We start from the raw sequence: 25,136 nt of genomic DNA on the forward strand, positions 1-25,136 counted from the left end.
GGATTGCTGTCTTCCAACCAAGTCTACTCCTTAATCTATTTTAATCCTTGAATTAATTTCTCTGAGGCCACATTTCACTCTGATGAAGATCAGTGGAAATTCATTCTGTTTCTGAGTGCCTTGCTTGTGTTACTCTGACAAATGCAAATCAGTGGGTAATTAGCTACTCGGTCACCAGATAGTCTGTGCCCAGCTATTTCTGCAAACAAAAAGCACTGAATCTACCCCCCAGAAAAAGTACAATTGCAAAGCACTGAGCACCAATAAACACCAAGAAAAACCTAAAAAACCCCATAATGCCAACTGCTGCCAGCAATATTAGTGGTCAGAGTGGGCAATTCCTTTAAAGACTTTAAGTACCTGTAAGACACCCCCACATACAGGTCACCAGACCAGATGAACTCCGAACTGGCAGTAGCATTGTCTAAACATCCATTGGATCTCTCACATTGGCTGCTGCCAGTTCTGTCATACCTGTATGTCCCTGAGGTACTAAGGCTGAAAAGTCACATCGTATCTTACAAGGTAACTGTCACTGTAAACGTACAGTTTCTGATCTGTGGGGCTGTAATCAATACTCTGGATTGTATCTAACTTTTTATCCATGATGATACTCACTCTATTTTCTCGGCCAGTACTTGTGTCATACATGTAGAAGATCTCCTCTTTCTTAGTGTTCAACGGCCTTGTGGCGTAAAGAACACCACATACCATGAAAGCGTTGGAAACAGATGGCTTGTACTGTCTCGTTTGCCAAGTATTTAGCACATCAAGTGTGGTCTCATTGAGCTTGCTAATCACAATGTTGCCCACATTATTTTCAGTTGAATATATTACCCATAACCCACTTTCATCCACGGCAAAATCTATGTCCTGCCATGCTACACCTGCATAAGAGAAGCGGTTACCAATAGCAGCATTTGGAAGCTCCTTCCTCAAAACCTCCGTGTTTGTTTTTACATCGTGCTTCACCATATATCTGGAACCATAACGATGATAGTACAAGTAATTTTTATAAAGGGCAGCACCACTTCCTTCCCCATATACTATTCTCCTTTCATACGTGTATTTAAACAGCAGCAAATCATCAAAGGAATTATAAATTCTGAAGTATTCTAAGTATCTGCCATCAGTGTTCAATGGTGCAACCCAATAGACATCATTCCCTGGGTTAGAGGGATCGTAATCTCTACCCCAGGAACCGTATTTGTAGGAAAATCCTCTCCAGTTCAGCTTGGCAACATAAGGCTGGCTAACATTCATCGGTCCACGGTGAACACAGGTACCTGCAAGTAAAGAGAAAAAACCAAAACAAACAGGTTTTCCAAATGTCATTACTAGGCAAGAGGTTTTGCAGACCGTAGCCTCTAGACTGTGCTTAGAAGGGAATAGCTTTGTGACCAAGCACACCCATAAATGCACAGTTTCGTGTGTAAAAGGCTCCTTTTGGGTCAAGGTCAGCAACTGGATGGCACCCACTGTTCCAAGTTGACTCAAAAACTCAGAAAAAAAAATTGAGTACATTATTACACTTATTTTAAAGTGGAGGTGGGAGATTAATTCACAGAAAGTAGGTGCTCGCTGTGCTGTTCCATACAAGGGACAGATTTCTGTTTCTACCCATTTGAGTCAGGCCAGCCTGATGCATTAGGAAATCCCCTGGAAAATAAAATTTCAGAAGCATTTTAGGTTATTTTCTACCTCAGTGGAACTGAAAGCATGGGAGTTGGGGGAAAAAAAAGAATGAGGAGCATCTGATTTCTCTGTATTTCACTGTGAAGGGGAAGCAAGGAGCAGAAGCAGCAGTAATTCCAGACTCACATTTCAGATTAGCATTCTGCTGTCAGAATCACAGCTTTACAACTGTGTGTCACAGCCACATGGTGCCTTCCACCTCAGGCCCTCAAAGAAATCTGCAGACAGTAACAACCACAGCCCAGGAAATGTACACTGATATTACTCTGACTTTTCATGTGGGGCAACTCTAAAGAAAATATGACTTCAAGCTGAACCAGAACAGCTCTGTTTTACACATATCAACTGCAAAACCATTTTCAGCATCATGGAAAAAATAATTCAAATACAAAAAACAGTTTCCTTTTACTCATGCTGAATTAGTGACATTCCTGTTTCCAGATAAATTCTCAATATTCTAAGTCACTTGTAGGAAAAAATCTCCACTCAAAAATGTCCCTGGGCTTTTGACGAGTGTGAAGCTGCCACTGGCAAAAACCAGCATGCACTTTTCCAAGTGTTAACATTAGCTTTTTGTATTACTGCCACAAAAGTGTCCCAGATTTTTCTCTGTAAGGTTTTCTTCACCTGAGGTAATGGAGACAGAGATACCAAGTGGCTGGCACCAGCTCACAAGCTTAGTAGTACTCCAATGCTTCCCATTTCAATGGGGTGTTGAAGCCATTAGATAGCCTTCCTTATTAAAGGTGGAGTACAATAGGAATAGACCCAAGTCTCACACATAAGTTAGTGAATAAATTAACGGCCAGAAATTTTGGTGTCAATAATACCTCCCTCAAAAAAGGAACTCTGTGCTCTGACAGTTATGGTGCTGGTGAAAGTCAAGACTAACTTTTGAGGTTTTAATACTTGGAGTGGGAACCATTTCATGATTTCTTGCAGCTTCTATGACAAGAATGGCTCATAAGCTCAGTTATATGAAGGAGTGTCAAGCATATAAATAACCTCTGTCTTAGAACAAAGAAGAAAGAAGAATAACAGAGAAAGATTTTTTCCTTTTGCCCTCAAAGCTGAACATCCCTAAGCATGGCCAGACAATACTTATGGAGATGAATTGTAAACTCCTGAAATCACAGACAGGAAAAGTCCAGGAGACATTTCGTTCTCAAAGGCTTTGCAGTCTACCTCACAGAAAGAAGAAAATCAGACCAATCTGAAGTCTTCTACTTGGGAAAAGACTGGGAAACAAGATAATTAGTGAAAGAAATGCACAGTTGGAAAAGCAGAGAAAATTCTTCTGATCTGCTTTGCCTAGGAGAAAGGTGCTCTACCTGTAGGACTAGAAAACCTGTGTCCTGAATGTTAGTAGTGTCCAAGCACTGACATTTGTGCCAATGTGTATAGTTGTTTTGCACAGTGAAGCTCTCTGCGTCTCCCCCTTTCTCAAAATGTATTATTTCTCTGCTTCTGCTGCATACTACCTTCACTCCTCAGTTTTGTACTGCCTGTGCTAGTGACTGTGACCTGAGGGACATGTGATTCACCTGCATTCTTCTCAACATCTGTGGGGAAGGTGGGGAGCAGTTTTATATTAAATATAAATCACTATAATGAGATAAATCCCTACGTCCCCAGGCCATGTTGGCAACTTCCTTGGGGGCAGTACTGCCCATGGGAGTAGCTCTTCATCACTGAGTCTCCATCTCATCTCTGATGGCAGAGAAGGTGGCACCTCCCATCTCCTCCCCCAGACATTTTTGTGTCCTGGGTTTCTTGCAGCTGAAATATGGCATGACCCTGGTTGAATGCTGCTTTCCTTCGTGCCACCAAAAATCCATTCGAATCAGAATTCCTAGCTTGGAGCAGATAAGCATTTAAGCATGCACTTAAGTGCTTTACAAAGGACGAGGCCCTGGAGCAGAAACCTCATTTCCGAATATAGCACACAAGGCAGGCACTGCTGGATGGCTGGCCAGGCTCGATCTCTGGAAATGGCACATAGCATGTCTAGTAACATGGCCTCAGCACTTGGCACAGCTACCAGCATCTGGAGGTGCTTGCATGTCAGCTCATGCAAGGGAGGAAAGGTAAGGCAGCCAGTGCAAAATGGCTTGCAGCCTGCCAACTTCATAAATCAATTTGAACTGTTTTTTTCTCATATCTCTAATATGTATTGTTACCTCTGGCATGAGGACTTCTTTAAAGCTGGTGACATATTGAATATATTACTGTGCTTAAATCACAATAAACTTATCTCAGAATTAAATGGTTATTAAATGCTCTAAAACTCTTCATTTGTTTAAAAAAATGTAGCACCAAAGCTTGCAGGTAGTGAAGCACTGCTAAGCTCATCTATATGCGACCTCGAATAATTTTTCATGTCATTAAGCAGAACACAATTCCAGATTTATTTCAATAATTTATACATTGTTTCATAAATAAAAAACAAACGTGTGTTCAGCAGAGAGACCTTTTTTACAAAAGAAATAATAAATTATTATTTCTTCCCTTAAAGAGATCTCTCTGCTGAACACTTGTTTGGTTTTTATTTATGAAACAATGAATTATTAAAATAAAGTTAGAAGTGTGTTCCGTTTTAATGACATCAAAAATTGTCTGAGGTTTCTATAGAGTATGTGCTTGATTTTTATTTCCTTGAAAATTCTCCCATAATTTATTTTTTTTTTTACAAAAATCCTCTGTGGTAGTTGGGGGTGATCTGTCTTTCACACAGGTTCAGAAGAATTCATTGTTGTTTATTTAATCTAAACTTGCCTCCCGTCTAGATCTTGTGGGAAAAAAAATGCACAAAGGAAACAAAGTGTCATGTAATTTTGTAAATATTAGAAGGTACTTGAAATAAATCCATATGCATTATTCAAACTTCCAAGTTTTTAACTCCTTTCTCCATTGTTTTGGGCCACAGATAAATGACATCCTGGTATTTCTGCCTTCCTTAATCTCGTGCTTATGTAGCAAACAGAGAAGAGAAGGACTAGCACAGGTACATACACACATGCTTGTCCCCACATAAAGAACCAGTATCTCAGCTCAATTACATACCAATCCTTCTGATTCATCAGAAAAGAGCTAACACAGAGATGTCAGGACTGCAGGGATCCTGACTTGCTTGGCCAACAGGCTGCAGACTGAGCAGGAGGCCCATGCTGCTGGGTCTCACTTTACCCACTTCACTGGGAAGCACTGGCAGAGCACATCAGCGTCTTACTCCAACAATGCAAGAAAACATTCCAGCAGCCTCCTCCCACCAGGCAGCTGCATCTGATTGCAGAAGAGAAGGGACCACCCTTGGCCTATGCAGACAAAGGTCACAAGACAAGGTGGGACCCATATTGGAAGGAACTCCCACAAGGGGCACAGACACCAGAAGCAGGCTGGTGCTACATTCTCACACAGGCTCCCAAGCACCAGGTGTGCACCCTCCCCTCCCATCAGATCAACCACTGCATCCAGATGTGGGAGCTGTTTCCCAGCTTTACTAGGGCTTGAGATACCAAAGACTGAGCTCTAAAGGAAAGGCTCATCCTGGCTCCTACTGTCTCACTGACACAAAAAGACCACAAAGACACTCCAGTCTTCCTCCAGTATCATGGGAGACAGAGGCAGGCTTGCAGCTGCATAAAAGACCTGTGTGGGCAACATCTAACAGGGGATGGGGTGGAGGGAGGACATCAGCTCCCTCCAATGCCAGTGAATAAATGCATGTGTCTCCAGGGGTAGTTGAGGGAGTTCTGGGGAGGACAACTGGCCAGCTCTTTTCAGGTGCCTCTAGGCATATCTCTCTCTTTGTGTATGGATGCATTCACTTCAAAACACAACCCAAATATTCAAAAAAACACAGCTTAGGTCCATAGGGGGTAAAACATAAGCTAAGAGTGAAATCACTGTAAGACTCCATAAAATTGCCTAAGTTTCAGCATTATGCTACTCCAGGTACTCCTCCTGCTGAGACCTACTCACCAGTAGCTTGAAACCCTAATTTCTGAGTGTATAAAATCCAGGAATAAAAAAAAAAAAACAATTATTTTCCTTTCTTTCCATTTTGCCTTGGAATTTCACCTGACTCACTTCTCCCTGCTTCCTCTCTCTGATCATTTCAGTGAGGTGCAACACAGCATCTGCTGCAGAGTCCTCAAAAGACCATCCTGGTGTCTTTTCTCTCTATACTTACACAGTGCAGCTACATGAGATCAGCACAAAGTAAAACTAGTGGATAAATATTTCTTCCCTCTGGAGTGGTGAGGAGAGCGATGCCATGAACCACTGTAGATAGGAAAGCCAGTGACACTTATGGGGATGACTACCTAGATATCAGCCACTCAGACACATCTCTTCAGTCAGGGTAAGGCAAATGGAAACCAGTGATTTCTTTCTGCTATGTTATTTGAGAACAGGCCTGCTCACTCAAAGAAATACAGCAGCAAAAGCCTTGGGGGACAAAGTCAGAGGGGCTGCATACTACAGCAGTGTGAAGCAAGAAGCTTTAATTAAACTTGCATTTAGACTCATGATCCTAGCTTGGGGATTAGCCAAGCTCTCTCTAGTTCATGCTGCCTACCCAAAATATGCAGGAGAGAGGATGAAGGGGGGAAGAAAAAGCAATCTGAAAACAGGACAAAGAATGAGTTTAATACAAACATTATAAATATAATATGAACTAAAATCGGGGCAAGGCCAAGAGGTTTGGCAGGAATTCAAGACATTCAAGCTTGCAGAGAAAACATACTGAAATTGTATTCAAACACACAAATGGGTGCTAGAAAGCTCCAGAGGCTTAGCTGTGAGAGTCTATGCAGCACCTCCAAAATGACCAGCTAGAAGATGCAGCTTTCTCACATACTTACTCCATCTTCCCAAGAAAAAATATCTTACTGCTTTTAAGTGTTTTCAGATACAGTCAGCAGGACATGTAGTTGCTCTACAAAGTCCTCTACACAGATGATAACTGCTCCCCATGAGTCACACAAAGTCACAATATGCTAGTCCTCTGTGAATTAGAAGGGATCTGAGCACACCACCTAAGTTCATCTCCCACATGAAGAAATCTTGCCAGCATACAACAGTTTCTCTGCCAGTCCTTTCTGCCATCCTCAGAGACCACACTCACCCTAAAGGAGGCCATGTGCTAAGACACCCACACACATCCTCCAACCCCTCCTAGGTTCCTATCTCTGGACAGAAGAACTCTCAGATGACACCAAAGGTTGTCCTCAGCTAATGTCAGTGCTGGTAATTCTCTGGAAATTGTTATACCAAGTAGGGGTTTTACCTCCTTCATTCTTTTCTGCTACAGGGCAGTGTTGCCTTATGCAAAGGTGCCTGAGCTGTCTGACCAGTCCAGAATAAGGCAATGCTGAAGCAATACCATTTTGGGACCAGATAAAGACTACCCATCTTCCTACTGTGCCCTGAGAAACAATGCTGAATAAGTCTATTTCAGTCACAACTCCATGTAGTTCCATTTACCCACCCTGGAGCTACCATCCTCTCTAGACCATGACTTGCCTATCCCTGCGTGGAGCTGCACTCCAAGTGTGGTTTCCCCTTTCCTACCCAGTGAAAGCTGCTTTGTCCCACAGATACGCCAGCCACCCAGGTGATAAAAGCAGCCCTCTCCTCCATCACTCATGGAAGGAAAAAGTATTGTTCTGCCGCTCAGAACTTTCTCACCAAAACAAAAGCTTGCTGTAGGCTTGAAGAGAACGAGATTGTTTCTTTCCACACACCATCGCCCTCAATAAATCAGTGAGATGCCCTTCAAGTACTTCTAAAACATTGTGCAGTTTTTTTTCATTGAAATATTTCAAGCCCTTCCTTAAGAAGCAGAGAAAGACCTTGAGATTTTTTTACTGCAGGTTTTTGTTTTGGATTTCTCTCCTGTCTGATTCCCAGACAAGGTGTTACTCATGCATTCTGTCAGAGAAACACAGTAACTGCTTGCATTGCGGTGAAGCCCTAAGGAGGGACTGCTCACCCCAAGGGAAGCTTGTATTTCTGCCTCTCACCTTTCAAATGAGATGTTTGAATTAGCTGACCTCAAGGTGATGAGAGCTAAATGCTGAGAGGGCAAATTTGTGCTCCTTGAAAGCAGGACACAGCTCCTTCTTTACTATAGGCTCCTCTAGCTGATTGTTAACCAGCTTATGGGAAAAAGCAAGAATCTTCCCCTGGGTATTGTATACAACACAGCACTTTTGCTCTTACAATACTCTGGCTAAAGGATGCCCCTGTGTATAAAACACTCAAGGGACCAATCGGTTTTAGAAAACCTCCCGTCTGTTAGCAACTGGGATTCTTGACCTGGCATATCCAATCTAGTGCTCTCTAAATGTTTTGCTCCAGTATGTCATATCTGACTCTCAAAATCTCTCAGACTATGATTCACTCACAATGTGATTTTTCAAACTGAACACAATGTCCAGACCAAAGTTCTTTCAGTTATAAATTAATTACCACACACCCTGTAACTCAACACCATTATATGAACTGCTCTCTGAAAGCCATTGATCCAGGTCCCAGAATAAAACCTTTCCTAGTTAAGAAAACTGTAAAATCTTAGTTCCATTGAAATCAGTAATACAGCTCCTCCTTATCTTCCTGAGATCAGAATTTTTCCCCAAGTCCCTTGACCACCTGTTTTAGAAGGATCTTTTGATTGCCAAGCAAAAGTAATCTTCATGCAAAGCTCTCCTCTGGAGCTTACATATCTACAGCTTTAGTACATCAACAGTTGCTCATACATTTTCCAAGCAGCATTAGAGCAATATTGCCATCAACACAGGTCACTTTCATAGGAACTACTGAAATCAAAGCTAATTAGTAAAAAGACATCATTTGCCACAGGTAATTGTTCTGAAAAAAAAAGGCAAGAGGGATAGAATAGAGATTCACTTTTCAAACTATTGGTAAGAGGAAGACTGAAACTTCTTCTAGCTGTAAACAGGTGTTACAGTGTAAACACACAACTGTGTTTGTAAGAATTTGAGTCCTGCCTTCATTTTCCTTTTGTACCATTGATGAAACATTAGAAGCTGTCAGCTCAATTTTTCAAGAGCTTAGGAGCATCTTTACAATTGTATGTAGTATTAACAAAGGGAAGTTTCTGCATTTATAGTTATCATTACAATTGTATTTAATATTAACAAAGGGAAGTCTCGGCATTTACAGTTCTAACCATGTATTATATTACCTCTTATGTGTTACCCAACAGAAATGCTTACCTGGTGGGAAATAAGGAGGTGGTGTAGTTTTGGTTGCGTTCTCTTCACATTCTTTCAATCGATTCTGCAGGGAGGCAATTTGTCGACGAATTGCAAGGACATTGTTTTTGTCCAGTGACTCTAGTTCATTTACCAGTATAGTCAGATTGGTGATCTAGAGGGGAAAAAAGACAGCAAGTTTAATGCCAGCATTATTTTACAGATATTTGCAGGCAGGGCTGACCACAGGAGACGCTACAGAAAATGGTTCTAAGAAATAGGCCTTATCCTCGTAGCCTCAGCTTGACATTTCCAGCAGAGTACATAGCCACAAGGACATGCATTAAGACTAAGTTGTGTAACAGCGTGCAAAAAATAGTGTTATTTTAGTCATAGCGTAAAACTATCCAGTGAGTCTTGGGCACGTAGCTGTTAAACATAAAAAGTACTTATGCCAGCCTTACAAAAGTATCTGCAAATTTTATTTGCAAAGATAAATAGTTTTCTTAATCACCTGCTTGATGATATAGAGGACATTGGAGCAAATGAGATTTCACTTTCCATCTTAAGTAATCATTCTCTCTAGGTGAGTGATTAACTACAATTTTCAAAATGTGATTTACAGTCTGCTAGGAAGGTGATAGTCTTTCCCACTTCTTGATTTCTTATTGATTGAGCCACTGCCTTAGCAACCAGAAGCTAATTTTTTAATTATCTAAATTAAAGTGCAGAGGCTTTCAAGCATGGGGGTCTGAAAATTAATATTTATTATAGTAATTTAATCAGCTTGTGTGTTTAATACTATGCAAAATTTTAATTTTCAGGCAGATATTTGGCAAAACCAAAATGGACTCCATTTGCTTTGGGATTGCTTTACTTTTCTGTGCTCTATACCAAGGAATAAGATGTTAATACATTTAAGGTCAAGCTTTCTTTTAATTTATGCTGATGAAATGCTAAAATAATTCCACTAGCTGCAGTAGAGACAGACTGCATTTTCTCAACCTAAACACTAAAGAGAGAATGGACTATCTGTGTACTTGAATCCTCTGTGGCTAATCAAAACCTTGGCAATACCTCCAAATATATTTGCTCAACGATGGCATTGCTTCCAACAAGGCTGGGTTTCAGCTGAGTGACCAGCCTCTCCAGATCACTGATTTCCACTTTCAGTAACTGGAAGTCCAGCTCCGTGTAAGATACACCACCCGTCTCCACCAGCTGCACTCTGATGGTTAGATTGAGGATTTGCTGCTGATACAGTTCAATTCTTTTTGAGTACTCCCTAACCTGAAAGAAAGAAAACAAAAGAGATGCGTATTCAGGTTAGCAAACAAGACAAGGCTGGCTCGCATCCTTATTGTATTTCTGAGAAATATATATAAAACAGATATATTTCTGAGTACCCTATGCATACCTTCCACATACTCGTCATATATATTATTCACATAAACTGCATAAATGTAATTCTCATCACATCCATTAAAAATATAAAATTTAACCCACATTTATTGTCAGCAGTTTCAAAAAATACCCTCAGAAATGCCTGGGGATAACTGAAGGCAGAATTTTACTCACAGTCTTCCATTTTTTTAATTCATTGCCAATATTTTCTCTGTGAGCTAATTTTATCCTCAGTATGCCAAGAACTTACATTGGTGAAAATTTTATTAGGAAATCCACAGTGTATTATCCCTCAAAAGCAACCAGAGAAGGCTGCAAAATGCAATAAAGGATCCCCAAGTTTTTCAATTTCATTTCCTATTAACTCTGAATCCAAATAGGACTTTACCCTGTGTACATTTGAATTGTGTCAAACATTGGCAGAACTGATTTGATGCTTGTCTTTGGGCAGGAGGAAACATTTAAACACAGTGTTAAAAACCAAATCTGGTTTAAATGAAAGTGTTAAATTTATGGCAGGCATTAGCTGGAGTAATTTATATAGCAGCCTTTTCAGTCTTTGAAGCATTAAATAGTTGTCCAGATAAATATATTTTCACACATATATCTGCTGAGTTAAAGGTCACAGCACAAGCATTGTGAAGCAGAATGTTAAGAATATTATATGGATTTGGGACTTCCCTTAGAAATGTTAGTTCCTTGAAATTTAACACTTTGGTAAAGGCACATCATTTCTGTCCCATATGCTTCATATATCATTATATCACAAAGATAAGTAGGAATAAATGTAAATAGTTTGTTGCACTAGTAACTCCATATTTATACCCTCAGATGGTATTTGTGCCTCTATCTACAGCACTGTAATTTACATTACTATTATTTCTTCAGCTGAAAGACTTACCCTACATCTTCGCATGCATTCTTGCATTAACATTAAAATAAAGTCAAGACTTTTTCCCCATTGTCTGAAATCCTGCCATGGTGTGAACACCACAGACTCCCTGTTTTTCTGCTCTGGCAGTAGCCCTTGAGACAGGGACCCAGAAAAAAACCCCACATTTCTCAAATAGTTCCTTTCAATCTTGATTGAATCGCTTGGGTACCAAAGAGGAGATATGGGAGCTCATGGCATGGAAATTTATAAGTTATATAGTGAGGTGGATTAAGGAGGAGAAGCATAAGAGTAAATCCTCTGTTCAGAAGGATAATTATCAATAATGGCACAACTACACCATAAATCTTAAGCCACTACAAAAACCCTGCATGGACTGCATAGTATACACCAAAACCAGGCTGCTCAGTTCCATGTATTTAAATCTGAGTTGGAAACAGATCTTCTGTTCTAAATGTGTGCAGCCAGGCTTTGAGATGCTCAAAACTGTTGAGTTTCCACAAGCTGTAGCAGAAGCACCCTGGCTCACAGCACTGGATGCTCTAGATCTCCCAGATCAAGCCAGGACAACTTCAAGTCATTGAATTAGGAATCAAAGTTATATAATTCAAGTTACACAATTAAGAATCAAAAAATAACAGCCTGAAAGACCTAGACCTAGCTCCTTGTTACTGGCTAGCAACAGTGATAGCTGGGATCTCTTGCCATAGCTGCCACCATCATCTGATAGGGAGTAGAAAGAAGAACCAATCCTTTTGGAAGTCAGCAGTTCTTGGACCTCACACTTTCAATGATTACCAAAATGAGTTTGGTGTTGAAAGACAACCTGTAAAAAATCATTTGGAAAAATTATTCAAAGGTGAATGTTTAAACTGTGGGTCTAGAGTTTGTTCAACAAAAACAAATGTAAGAATATTATTACAGCCTGAAAAGTATGAAGCAAGTCCATTTTTGAGCAAAATTGCACTGCTGTGTGAAGCTATGTCTATCACAGAGGTATCTGGAAATCTGTCTAGGAATTAATAACCTTTCTCACAGTAATACTGGAAATAATTAATGAACTTTCTCACAGTAATACTGGTAATAATAATGCAATACAGACCAAATCTACAAACCACTGAAATAAACAGGCTGCTGGAATTAATGATGGCTACTCATTAGTGAGTAATCTGTGAATTTGAAGTATTCTCCAGGGCTTTCAGAGCCTGGACAAAATGCTGAGGGCTGGAACAAGGCATACATAGTTATTTCAGCCCTGACTGCAGAGTGCAGACCTGAAGTTCTCCTCCCATATTAGAGGATTTTCACTCAGTCAACCATCTAGGTCATTTAAGGACACATCAACACCATCCAGCAGAGTATAGCTGAGCCTGAACCAGCACCATCACTCTGCAGTGCTCTGCACAGCCACACCAGCGTCGCAGAGAGCTTAAGCTAATAGCTCCCCTGGCGAATTATAGGACAAATACAATTTTCTCAGCAGTGCTGCACTAACAGGTCTACACTGCTTTTGCAGATAAATCCAGCACATATGTTAAACACTGCAATGCTCTGTGTGGAGATTTCCACCTGCTCAGATCTGCTTTAGGAGTTTCTGTGGGTTAGAAATATCAGTTGAAAAAAGAACACAATATTGCTCTGTTGATTGGCAGATAGATTTAAGCAGCTTGTAATCCCTGCTCTTCTACTGCACCTACCTGCTAGAGACTGCCTATAGTCTCTTGACAGGCTGGCACAGAATTTCTGTGCATATCCTATTTTTAGGGATACAGATCAATAACTAGTACTGATTGCTGCTGCATTTGTCATAAAAGCCTCAAGTAGGGTATGATGAGTGCATAGGGCCTGGATTAGCCCCTTATGGGAAGAAAATGGTACCATGTGAGGAACATGTAAAGGGGAAAAATCCTCAGTTTCAGTTTTTCCTCATTCCAAGCATTGTCACCTTCATTTAATGAAAAGGGCAGGAAAAATCTGCAATGCTCATTTAGCGTGTCATTTACCTGCAACTGGTATTTATCAAAACAGGTTTTGCAGCATGCAAGCAGACACTTCTCCAGCACATATTTGGAGAGTACAGAAGGGGGAACAAAAGTGCAAGATGAATATGTAAAAGAAAAAATGTGAGAGGAATGAGGGAAAATAAGAAAGAAATTACAAACCCAGCAACTTTCTAAAATCATTCAGCCCAGGACACTGGCTTAGAGCAGGTTTGACCTCTACAGATCCATAAGGAGTATGGCTGGCAGTCTGCCTTCTGAGATGGAGAAGAATTCCATTGCAGGTTAACCTGTTTTGAAAAGCAGGGGGTTTTGCCCCTGTTTCTGTTAAGTGACAATGTTGTGGCCATCGTGAGCCATGTTCTGAGGCACTTTCTTTCCTTGTGATCATGTGCTGATCCACCCCTGTTACAGAATTGTCCTCTTCCCCTTCCTATTGAGAGGAACAGCCAATTCCCACTTTGCTTTAAAAGGTTAATTTTCTTCTGTAATCATAATTATGCTGGCAAAGGTTGATGTGACAGAGGAAAAATTAGTCTGGTATTTTCAGCCTACGGTTTGTACTCACTTGGCACATGAGAGCATCTCTTTATCTGCAAGCTTCCTTGCCTGCTGATTCTATAAAAGGACCCCCTTGCTTTTTGAATTAGCCAACAATCAGGCAAAAGGTTAATGATTCAATCAGGTTGTTTATCTGGGACTTTTAGCACATGGAAAGCATCCTTAAAAGGGTCCAATCCTGCAGCTCCAATCCAGGAAAAGTTCCCATGAGTTTCAGAGGGCGTTTTAGAAGAGCAACAAAAGCATGGATTCTCAGAGCCAAAAAAGGAAGCATTCAGTAGAAAGTCTCACTTCTGTGGTGAGACTGGTGCATTCTGAATGCAATTCCCTAGGAATTTGCTCAGGATCATTTCTAATAACGATCAATATTGAAAGTTTAGGTTTCCTCCATTTCATTATTTCCTGGTCTCTATGAATATTATCATGACTAAATTAAGATACAGGATTGCATAAGAAGCATTTTTTATACAATTTGAAAGGTAAAGAATTTTTGAGCATGGAGACTTATGCATGACAGGATCTCAGAATACTTAAGTTCAGATATCAATAAGGTAATGCTCAAAAGCTCTCTTCTTTCTATAAAATAAATAGAACATTATAACTGAGAAATCTTACACACATCAATTTACACCAAAATTCAATCTGTTCATTTCAATTTCTGACCTAAAGTGTCTCTCCTAAAGTGTCTCTGTGCCCATATCACACCAAAGTATATGTCACACTTCAACAAGATGCATTGTAACACTGCTTGGCTGATTGGTCTCGACAGGATGAAATTCAATGAAGCCTGAGTTAGGTCAGGAATTTTTACTGTCTGCAGCGAGAATTGCAAGTCGAGGTCAGTGTCTACACTGTGGTACACTGCTGGCATGGAGGGGTGAGAACAGTCACAGCACCTGACACCAGCTGGCAACCTAGACATTAAAGTCTAGGGCAGGGCTGAGTGCTTGCCCTGAATTTAGAGGTGAGTTTCAGGTACAAATCTGGACACCTTATTTTAGATATCTATAGCAGTAACCTGTGTTTTTATATGAGCAAGATGTTTTTATATGAGCAAGAATCATTGGAGAGCTGAGGTTGTCCACACAGAGAGGTCAAGCAGCACTTGAGATGCTCTCATATCTGCCTGGCACTAGCCTAAAGGGAACATGCACCATTCTGAGTAAAATACCAGTAAGAGATAGGTTACACCAGCACGAGAGACTGGGAAAGGTAATACACAACCACCTTGAAGAATCATGCCAATGATTCTTTGGCTAGGAATCATGCCCTTCATCCTATCCCCCAGCACAATTACTTTCAAATGCTGGCACTGACCACAGTGGGAACAGTATGGGGGCCTGAAATCTCAGGGGTTTTCATGGCTCATTAACCCTGAGCTGCACTTACATGCTCCAAGGGATCAGGTAACTCCTGCGCTTGGAGGCAGCAGGACTTATGTCAGTTTGTCCTTCGTATGCCTGCTGACAGCTGAATGTGTTTCACCATTAGCTCCAGCTCTTTCAAAACAAACTATTTGAACTGAAAGATCTACCGCAGAATCCTACGCCTGTTGTTGTGGGTTTTATGCACAACTTCTTATCTGTTCTTGATTATACCAGAGGAGGGTTATGAATATTTATGATTAGAATTTATAATTTAATGCTTTGCCTTTTCTGCTGATTAATTCAAGGACACTTCGTTTCTTAAGATGCTTGGTTTCCAAAGAAAACATTTTCCGCTGGTCACCCAATCTGAATCCTGAGTATTTATCCACCACAAAAAGTCAAAAGCAGACTCCTGTCTTCACAGGCAGCTTCACCCAGTGCACTTCAGCATGTGTAGGTTTGCCCAAGTTCCTCAAAAAATGGATCTCAATTCATGCAGCAAGCAACCAAAGCAGTGTTTGTCTTCAGCAGAAATGCATAATTCAGCAGTCTCACTGCCACAGCTTCAGATGTTGAAAAGAATGATTTTTTTTAAATTTATTTATTTTTCCCTGTGAGAGAAGAAGCAGTGAAGGGGCAATTATTCACCTACTTCTTCACTCTGGACTGTGATGACCTTTCTCCTCTTTCCCTTCACTGCCTTCTCACAATCTGGCTGGCTTGATACAAATAATAACACATGAAAGAGCAGGAGGCTTGGCTTCCTATAGCATCGTGTAGCAATCACAAACTAATAGAACTGAGCCAAAAGAGGAAAAACATAACCATTCTTCCAAAACATACCATATGCCTCTAGCTGAAAAGGCCTAGAAAAGAGACCTGAGAACATTCAAATGTATGACATGTTACAATGTCAAAGATTAGAGATTTAGTCACCTTTCTCCTTGTTCTTACAGAGCTCTCTTTCCCACTCTTTTAAAGACACACCACAGAAAAATGCTCACTGCTGTACTTTTTTGTAGGCAGCCATTCTTCAGAAAAGATGCAACTGATATTTTTAAGACAAAAGAACACCTTACTTTAGAAAGCTCTGCCTCAAACTTCTCCGAGAGCGTTGTGGCTATAATTTCCAGTTGCTCAGCCTTCTGCACTGGAAAGGTGGTATCTGGCAAGTACACAGAGCACTGACAAGTTCCCTCATCATTCACAGAGCCGGACACATTGGCAAAGAGCTGCAAAAACAAATTGGTAAGAAATAATGTGTTAATATTCTTCTCTAGAATCAGTACCTATTAATGTCTGGCAATAATATGAGTTCTGTCAATCGTGAGATCAACAATTTCTTTATTAGTCATCTTTCATCTTTTTCTTCCAAGGAACTCAAAATATCTAGCAATTTTTATTACTCATCCTTACAAATCTCTCTAAAAATAGTTAAATATTGCTTTAAAGATTTTACCATTGGAAAAATGGAGACATATGATAGTCCTTACTTTCCCAATCTTGTGGACAATGTTCCTAAGATAATGAAATAACTTTTCCAGCATATAGAAAAGCAGACAACAGCAGGAAAATAATAATGTAGTAAGTTAGGTCATACAGGTATTATTCTGTTCATATAAATTGGACAAATCATTTAGTCATTTACATCCATAGAGAAGAAAGCACTGAAATAGAACTAGTAACAGGGAATGTTAAAAAAAAAATCATTCATTTGAAGATTTGCAGCCAGCCACAGCAAACAGACATGTGCATTTAATTATACACCACTGAAAGGTGATGAATTAAATATGCAGGTTTGACCTAGGATAGAGATTTTTATTTTGCTACAAAATATTGCTCATAACACCCACACATCACAGCCCGCCCATCCATCCTCATGGATAGTTGGCAAAGCTCCTGCCCATGAATTGCTTTGTCCCAGTTGTCTGCACGCTCACAGCATCATCACCAAGCAATGTGCATGAGGGACAGAAAGGTCAGGGCTGGCATCTCCTGATCTTGCCATAATTTACAGCCAAGGCACACTGTAGTCTATAAACACCAGGCTGAATACTGAGCGTGTTCAGAACAGCTCTTTTTGTTTGTACACAAAATGTTTCCAATTCATAAACCTATCACGAATTTATTAATAAAGATATTTGATGTTACTTTAAAATATTCTGGCACACACTTCAATGCAGCTGCATATTTTAAAGCTACAGACTTGCTCTTTAAAAACACTTCTTTCTATAATCTCTTCTGCCTTGCAGAAATCCCAGTGTTATTCATGTGTTTTCTCTTTTTCTTTCCCTCTTAAAAATAAAAAAGCAAACAACAAAACTATGTCCTGAGAGCTGACACTTCAGTACTTCTTCCCTTGCTTTTTCACAGTGCTTTTAACTAATGCTCTCACTGAAAAACCAGCCCAGAACACAGAGTGATGACCAGCACCAAAGTTGTCTTGATCTGTGAGCCCAAAGAGAGAAGAGCAGCAAGCAGGAATGATCCCAGTTCACACTCTTGGCAACCTGTTTACTGCAGCCACAACAAACAGCATGCATCTCATTTTGAAAGAAAGTGTGGAAAGTTGTTTTATCTGTGTTATTCAAGCACCATGGGTCTTAAAACTTCACTCAGACTGTTGAAGACATTTAACATGAAAGGAAGCAGAGAAGTATCTCATGGCATTCCAGAATGTCCCAGCACATAACTTGCATTGATTTCTCTGCCAGGCAGGTTAACAAAGCACTTCTGAAAATCCCACTGAGAACACATTATGTCTAAGTTTCCACGTATTTTTGAAGATATGGCTACCAGTACATAAATTACTATGAAAAATTAGTTCCTATGTCACTTAGTCCTCAGTGATTCCTCAGTGCCTTGGAATGGTTGGGATGGCAAGCAAGTTGCTCAGCAATAATAAAGGAACAGATGGGAAAGACCAAAAGAAGAAATAAATGTGTCTTAGTGAGTATATGAGAGCTTCTTCAAGACTGTTGCATATTAGCATGCTAATTTTTGTGTGGAAGGTATTGTGTAACACAAAAATGAGTACATGTCTACAAGAGAGAGTATGCTATACATTGTATAGCAATAGTGTGTGGTATACCTTTGTATGCATTATATACCCTGCTGTAAACTACAGTCTCAACTGTATTGTACCAATCAGTTTTCTAGACTTAGCCTGCCTATTTCATGAGCTAAAAAAACCATTCATAAATGTATTCAGATATATCCCAAAAAACCCTTGAACTCATCTTTTTAACCTCCCCGTGAAAAACAATCATTATATTTTAACATTTGAGTTAGGAGGGAGCTTTGAGTTGAAGGCAGAGCTTCACTGCAGTAAGTGCCACTTATATTGAAGCCAACAGTTTCCCCAAAAGAGCGGAAACAGCCTGGGCAGACAGAACTGCTTCCCTTCTTCCATTGACATTACAAACATTAGGATCACGATGTTGACAAGACCAAGAAGCATTGTTTAGTTAAAAGCCCTTGGGTCAATAAGTGCTTCAATCAAAATATAATACCAGCCAAATGACAAGCATGTAACAAAAATGTCTTTCGTCATCCTGTAGAAAAATACATGAGATAGACTTCTACTTTTGATGGAGTTGTACAGTTTTTAAAGTTTAATAATTTATACAGAACGCTCAAAAGAGAGCAAACTGTCCTAGCCTACAGCAAGGACTTGACAGCAACATTTCACTCTGCAAAACTGTTACATATATGTATTTGAAGCTATGAGAAATGTTCCTTGTCCACATCCCTTCAAATTAAGAAAGGGAGTAGGAGCGAGCAGTTACTCAGTTTTCTGAAAATCAGGAAATTTGTCACTGTAGCCTAGCAATATTTGCAGCTCTAAATTGCTGCTCTAAATCAGCTGTTTGCTCATCCAAGAGAAAGAATGGGATCCACACAAAGAACATAGCAGGGCCACAGTAGGGACAGAAGCCACCTCAGCTGGGCAAGGAAATGGATCAAGTTTGGGTCCTGCTAACCAGACTCTGAAAGAGAGCCCTGACTCCATTTAAATTTCTAAATGCTCTACTGGAGCCAGAGACTCAACTCTGTCTCAGAAGAGGTCCCTCCACACACCCTATATGCCACACTGGGCTTGCCTGGACATAAAAAAATCTGCTGTGAAGCTGAACCTGTGCTTTAGATGAACTTTCTTTTTGACAACAATTTGCAGGACCATAGAGATCAATTGTGACCCACTGAATCTGCTCCAAAGTGAACATGTTATTGAACAGTCACTGATAGAGGGAAAGAAACTGAACTCTGAAATCTGCAGACCATGAACTTAAGCACTGTACCAGAAGGCACAGAAATAAGATTCAGGTCCCTCTATCATCAAATAGCTAATAATATTTGAACTAGGTAGAACAGGGAGAATCAAGATTTTCTCACTCCCAGCAACCACAAGTGGGCACTCTCCTCAGAAGCTACTTTCAAGGCTCTCTTCTAGTTTATGAGAGAAGACTTCCTTGGGGAGACTGTAATCACCAAACTGTTTGCCACATTGGCATTAAATCCCCAGGGCCCCATCTGTTTCATGTCTGTGGTTCAGTTCAGTAGTTACAAGGTTAATGCCAAAGTTTTGGATCTGACTTAGGCATTGAATGACATGGTAACAGTAGCAATGATTTTGGAGATTCACTAGTTCCTTAAGTACTGGATACACAACACGTAGATGCCTCTTCCAGGCAGTACAACTGGTTTGCCTGTGTCAGAGTTAAATCACTTAGCAACTGTGAAGCATTAAAAGAAAAGTACATAATCTCCTAAATTTTATCTTTTCTGGACTGTATTGGAAGAAGAGTAATGGTTATACCTTTGGGGAAGGGAGCAATTTGCCATTCGTATTCCCAGGCTGAGTCAGATATGGAAGCATCGTACTGAGATGAGCGGTCTGAAAAGCAAAGGAAAGGTTGTTTTAGTGTGATTTTCTACATCCCTTCCCCACCAGATAGCCCCCATCCTGCAGCTCCAAAGCACTTTGATTTTATTATGGGAGCTATTCTGAGCAACTGTAACATTTCTGATCTGCTGCTGAGGCAACAGTTTCCCTGGGCACAGTGTCACTTCACAGACACCTCTTCCTGAGGAAAGGCTCTGTGTGACCAGAGCAAGGCAGGGGACATTCAGCCTGTCCAGAAGGTGTGAGCTGAGGAGTGACAGGCAGCCGTGGCAGATTGCATGGCAGTCTAAAAGGACAGTGCCGTGCCCCTCTGCCCTAAATCCAGAGAATACTGTCCTCCCAGCAGGAATGTCCCCTCCTCACCACCCAACTCATGCCCCAGCCTCTAAGCAGAGGACTCGCTGCCCCTTTCACACCAAGCTGTCAGGCTGTGAGCTGTGATGGCTGGGAAGCATAGCATGTCCCACTCTGCTACTAGCACCATGGAGGTGACAGCATCCCACTGTGGAGAGAGAGCACCGGGAGAAGACACCACACGGCCAAGGATACAGCCAGATCTACCCTGGGAGCCTTTTATGCAATAAGAATATACACATTCCCTTTAACTTCCATCTGTGGCTAATGCCTGCCTTCCTGCTGCAGCAAGGACAGCAGCTGCCACCCTGGCACCATACTGGGGGTTACCACAGCCCCACACAGTGTGAGGAGCACAGTGCATTGCTGTGATGGAGCACACTGTCACCCGTAATGGGATCTCACCAAAACCTGTGCCAAACTGGGAACTGGAGCAAGACACCCTCAATGTCAAATGGTGCAACAGAAGGAGCACCAAATGGGCTTCCCCTGTAACAGGACACTCACTGCTGGGTGTTTCTGCATTTCCCAAATCCCACCTGGAACCCTGCTCCTGAGCCAGGGGATGGCGGGGATATCCAAATGGCTGGCAAAGGGCAGCTCTGTTAAGCAGTGTAAACAAGCTTTGTGGGACAATTTGTCAAATAAACCCTCTTGAACAGGTACTTGTGTGCTCATAAAATTACACTGAGCATGATGGGCAGCTGGTAGCAATTAACAGTGTTAGGGCAGAGAGCATCCCAAATTGTGCAAATTACACAAACTCAGGACTAGCTTAAAGCTAAGCAGACTAAGGAGGACTTTCTCCCCTATTAAGCTTTCTATCTTCAGTTTATCAACATATATTTACACCTCCATCTTGAATTTTGCAGCTTTTCATTCTTGAACAGATAAAAGCATCTTCCCAGGAGGTGCTAACTTCGCTGCCTGCATCCACAACACTCCCAAACTTAAAAAAAATGTAACTAGGGGTGCACAGGAATTTTCTTTGTTGGTGAATAAACCAGATAAATTAGAAAGAATTATCAGGAGCCAAAATGGTTTTTTTTCTCAAATTTTAACTAATAAATACCAAAAAGGCAGTCATTTTTGATCAAACAAAACCAAAATGCTTTGCTTCATTTGAAAAATTTCTTAAGATATTCACAAACTCTTTTCTTGAAAAACTGAAGCCCCATTTTAAATTTGAAAAAAAAAAGGACAGTACAAAATCAAAACTATCTTTCATTAATATAATTTTTTGCTTTTAAAAGAAATATTTTTCAAATTTTTCTCCTTCCCCCCTGAATTTGATGCAGCTTTTAGTTGGGGGTTATTGTGGGTTTTTTCTGATTGATTTGGCCTCCTTTGAATTTCTCTCTTGCCCATCCAGATACAGTTTTTTTAGGAAAGAGGGAGAGTATCCAACAATAACCAACCAATATGGCTTTCATGTGCCTGGTCGCAGAGTATGACAGCAATCATGCATCTGGGAAAGCTCCCACCTCCCAGTTCCTTCCACATCAAAGATGAGGATCTGTTCGTGCTATAAGCCCTTGCTAATTAATTAGAAGCTACACAGAGCATTTAATATCCACTCAGATCCTCACTGGGAGTTGCACTCATCTAACCAAAGGCAGAATTTGACTCTGACTTTAAACCTGTGCCTCACTTTTACATTTATTACCTAGTCCCTGTACATTAGCTGGGGGGAGGACAGAGGAATACTTTAAACTTTCTCTATTCAGAGACCTCAACATTTGTATAATAATTTTCCAGAAACCTTAAAATAATTTTCATCAATCTAAACTAGGTGAGAAGACAAGAAGGCACCAAGGCTCAGGTTGTGAAACCCCTGTCTTACCGCTCCTGTTGCTGCTGTCATCTCAGCCAGAGCACTCACACCCTGCATGAGGAAAAGCACAGCCACCAGTGTGTGCTTCATCTTCTCAGCCTGCAGATGTGACAGCAAAGGGAGAATGGGTGCCTTTTATAGTACAGTCTGGGGATTTCCCCAACCAAACCTTAAGGAACTTGTACGATATTTTTGCAGGTTTTGGATAAGTGATGTCATAAACTCATATAATAACCAAATTACTAACGGACAAAGAACATCAGTCACCATCATAAATTAACTATATCCAGTTTTCTAACAGGAAACCTTTTCCATGGAGTACAGTATCTGATCTTAATCTTGATTCTATAGAACATCAGGTGCTTATTTGCTATGAGAGGTAAACAGACGTTCCCCTTACAGTGACGCAATCATAAAAATCCTTGTAGATTATTTGAAGATTCCTTCAAAGTTGTGCAGACAATACACATCATTGTGGTATTACTTCTTACATGTACAGAAAAGAGCAGATCAGGCTAGACTGCTCACACACCAGAATCTTGTTTCTCTTGTCCCAGAGGTCAACAGACCTTTGCCAATAAGTAAAATACATGGAGGTCTCTACAGCTTTTCAGTTCCCTTGATTCTCACATAGCACAGGTGGGACACAGACTACCTCCCATTTCCTTCCCAGCAGGTTTGTGAGTCATATATTAACACTATGTGCCCATTAATGCTTACTTGTGCATTAACACTGTGTACCCATCTATGCTTACACCCCTGCTCTCTTTTCATGGGGCTGCATTCCACCTGACCACAATGATTCACTGTCCTGTCTCTAGAGCACTGATCCAGAGAGATGAAAAAAGGTCACATGCAATTAGCATGCCCCCTACACTCCCCAGCTGTGGCACACCACCCTATGAGAGCCAGCAAGCTGCCTGCAGTTCCCACAGCACCCAACCCACTGTGGGAATTCTCCACTTCCAACAAGCTACTGCTGCCTTGATAGAGTCAGTTGCAAACCTCCTGTGCAGAGGAAACTAAAATTTCTCTGCTGAGTTCTTTGGATCACTGCAAAAATGAGTTTGGTGTTTGGAAGAAAGGTTCTAGTTGGGACTAAGGGAATGGCTACATCTATACACTTATAAAAGTCAAGAAGTCTCTAGACCAAAACACGACTGTGACAAAACATCATTTTCCTTTTCCTTCTTCATTCTATCAGGCTTAGTTGTTCTACTGAGTCAGCAACAAAAGGCTGCAGCTGTGCCTAAGTGAAGAAAGGGGTTAGGAGACACTCCTTTCCAAAGTTGGTGGGCAGAGGTCAGGGCAGGAGCAGCAGTACTTCTGAGCAGCAGTGCTGCCTCATACGAAACTCATCTCCTGGTAAGGAGCTCTTAAGGCCTCCTTGAACTACCATAGCATAATCGTCTCCAGGTGGCAATGGGAAAGCTGAGGCTTAGGGCAAATCCATACTAGAAAATTCTTGAGAGAAGCTATGTCCATTGGAGTAAGTAAAGTTTTTTAACCACAGCTTTGCATAAGCATAAGCTTCCTGACATATTCACAAGGTTGGCAGCAGCATCTTGCAGGGTAACGATATAATAACTTCTTGCAAAGACATTTTTTCACAGCAGAAGCTGCATCTCTACTGGAGAATTTCATGGCTAATAATTCAATATAAGATAGACAAGACCTGGAAGGCATGTGATAATGTGTAAGCAAAAAGAACCAGAGCCATGCTGGTAGAGCAAGAAAATGAATACAGCTTTCTTCCTCTCAGTGTGCCGTTACAGCAGTTAGAGCAGTGTGCTTTCCTGTGTAAATCACAGTGCTGTCAAGGGAAGGGAGAGACTGATGCTGTAAGTACAGTCAGGAATAAAGCCTCAGCTCCGAGAGAAGCAGATTGGCCTGTCAGAGCAGCTGAAGGCTGTGAAATATCCTTTACACTATTAAAAAAACTCTTTGGCCACACCTGAGCACAGTTTAGGTGCAAACCAGCACATGCATATTGCAGACAACTGGTAAGCCTATGCTGCCCACCAGAGTGGCTCTTCTCTCAGGTTGTGATAGCCTGATATTGCAGAATTGCCACTTCCTTCCCAGAGTTTGGGGTTCTTTTTGAGTGAACCAACAGATCTCCATACAAAACCAAGGGAAACTCTGGAAACAGATCACTCCCAAAAGGTGTCATGGATGAGGGTTTGTTCCTTATTGGCCCCTGCCTGATGCTAACCAGTTCTTCAATTCCTGACATCAGCCCTTCTATCACATTCACTCATTATGAAAATGCCACCCTGATAGTCTTCAATCCACACCTCAGGTTCTTTCTGATGCTCCAAACAAAAAGAAAGACCCACACCAAAAAGACCTACACAAACCCACACAGAAAAGTAGAGCTCTTCTGGTGCTAAGACGTGATCACTAAGAGGACAAGTGTTTCACCATGTGGATACAAGGGAAACCACTGGGCTGTTGCAAGGAAACAAGCTATGAGCAGCATACCAACAGGCCACTTTTCCTGAGGCCCAGGCATTATTCCAAGGGGTGAATGCATTTAGCATGATAGATGAAGCAGCAAGGGAAAGCACAACACAGAGACACAGGTAAATTGAGCTGACAGTGCAGATACATCTATGTTTACAAAGTCTCCAGATTAGTAGCAGGCACCATGCTCCTTGTCAACTTGCAAACTGCCTGAAGGCAGCTGCCCATGGCACCTACAACCCCACTGGCCTTGCTAAGGCACCACAAGTCCCACTGGCTACAGAGAGGGCGACTTTGCAGCACACATGGCCACGCTCACAGGCTCCACTGTGCAGCAAGGAAGTGAAATTTTCTAGGCAGGTTTGTGCTGTCAACATAGAGCATAGAGTTCAGAGCCTGATATCTAATCAGGATAAAAACCCATTTTCTGAGCAGAA

General features: G+C 41.1%; 1 protein-coding gene across 1 annotated transcript; it reads right to left on the reverse strand.

Annotated features, from left to right (window-relative positions):
* Window positions 1-492: 492 nt before the first annotated feature.
* OLFM4 (olfactomedin 4) lies at window positions 493-22,323 on the reverse strand. The gene is made up of 6 exons (XM_036389830.1): window positions 22,243-22,323; window positions 19,959-20,036; window positions 16,219-16,371; window positions 9,993-10,205; window positions 8,937-9,090; window positions 493-1,286 (listed from the first exon to the last, which is right to left on the reverse strand). The coding sequence occupies exons 1-6, from the start codon at window positions 22,321-22,323 to the stop codon at window positions 493-495; spliced, it is 1,473 nt and encodes a 490-aa protein (XP_036245723.1).
* Window positions 22,324-25,136: the final 2,813 nt, after the last annotated feature.

The sequence above is a fragment of the Molothrus ater genome, chromosome 2 (genome assembly GCF_012460135.2).
Source record: "Molothrus ater isolate BHLD 08-10-18 breed brown headed cowbird chromosome 2, BPBGC_Mater_1.1, whole genome shotgun sequence".
Taxonomy (NCBI): Eukaryota; Metazoa; Chordata; class Aves; order Passeriformes; family Icteridae; genus Molothrus; species Molothrus ater.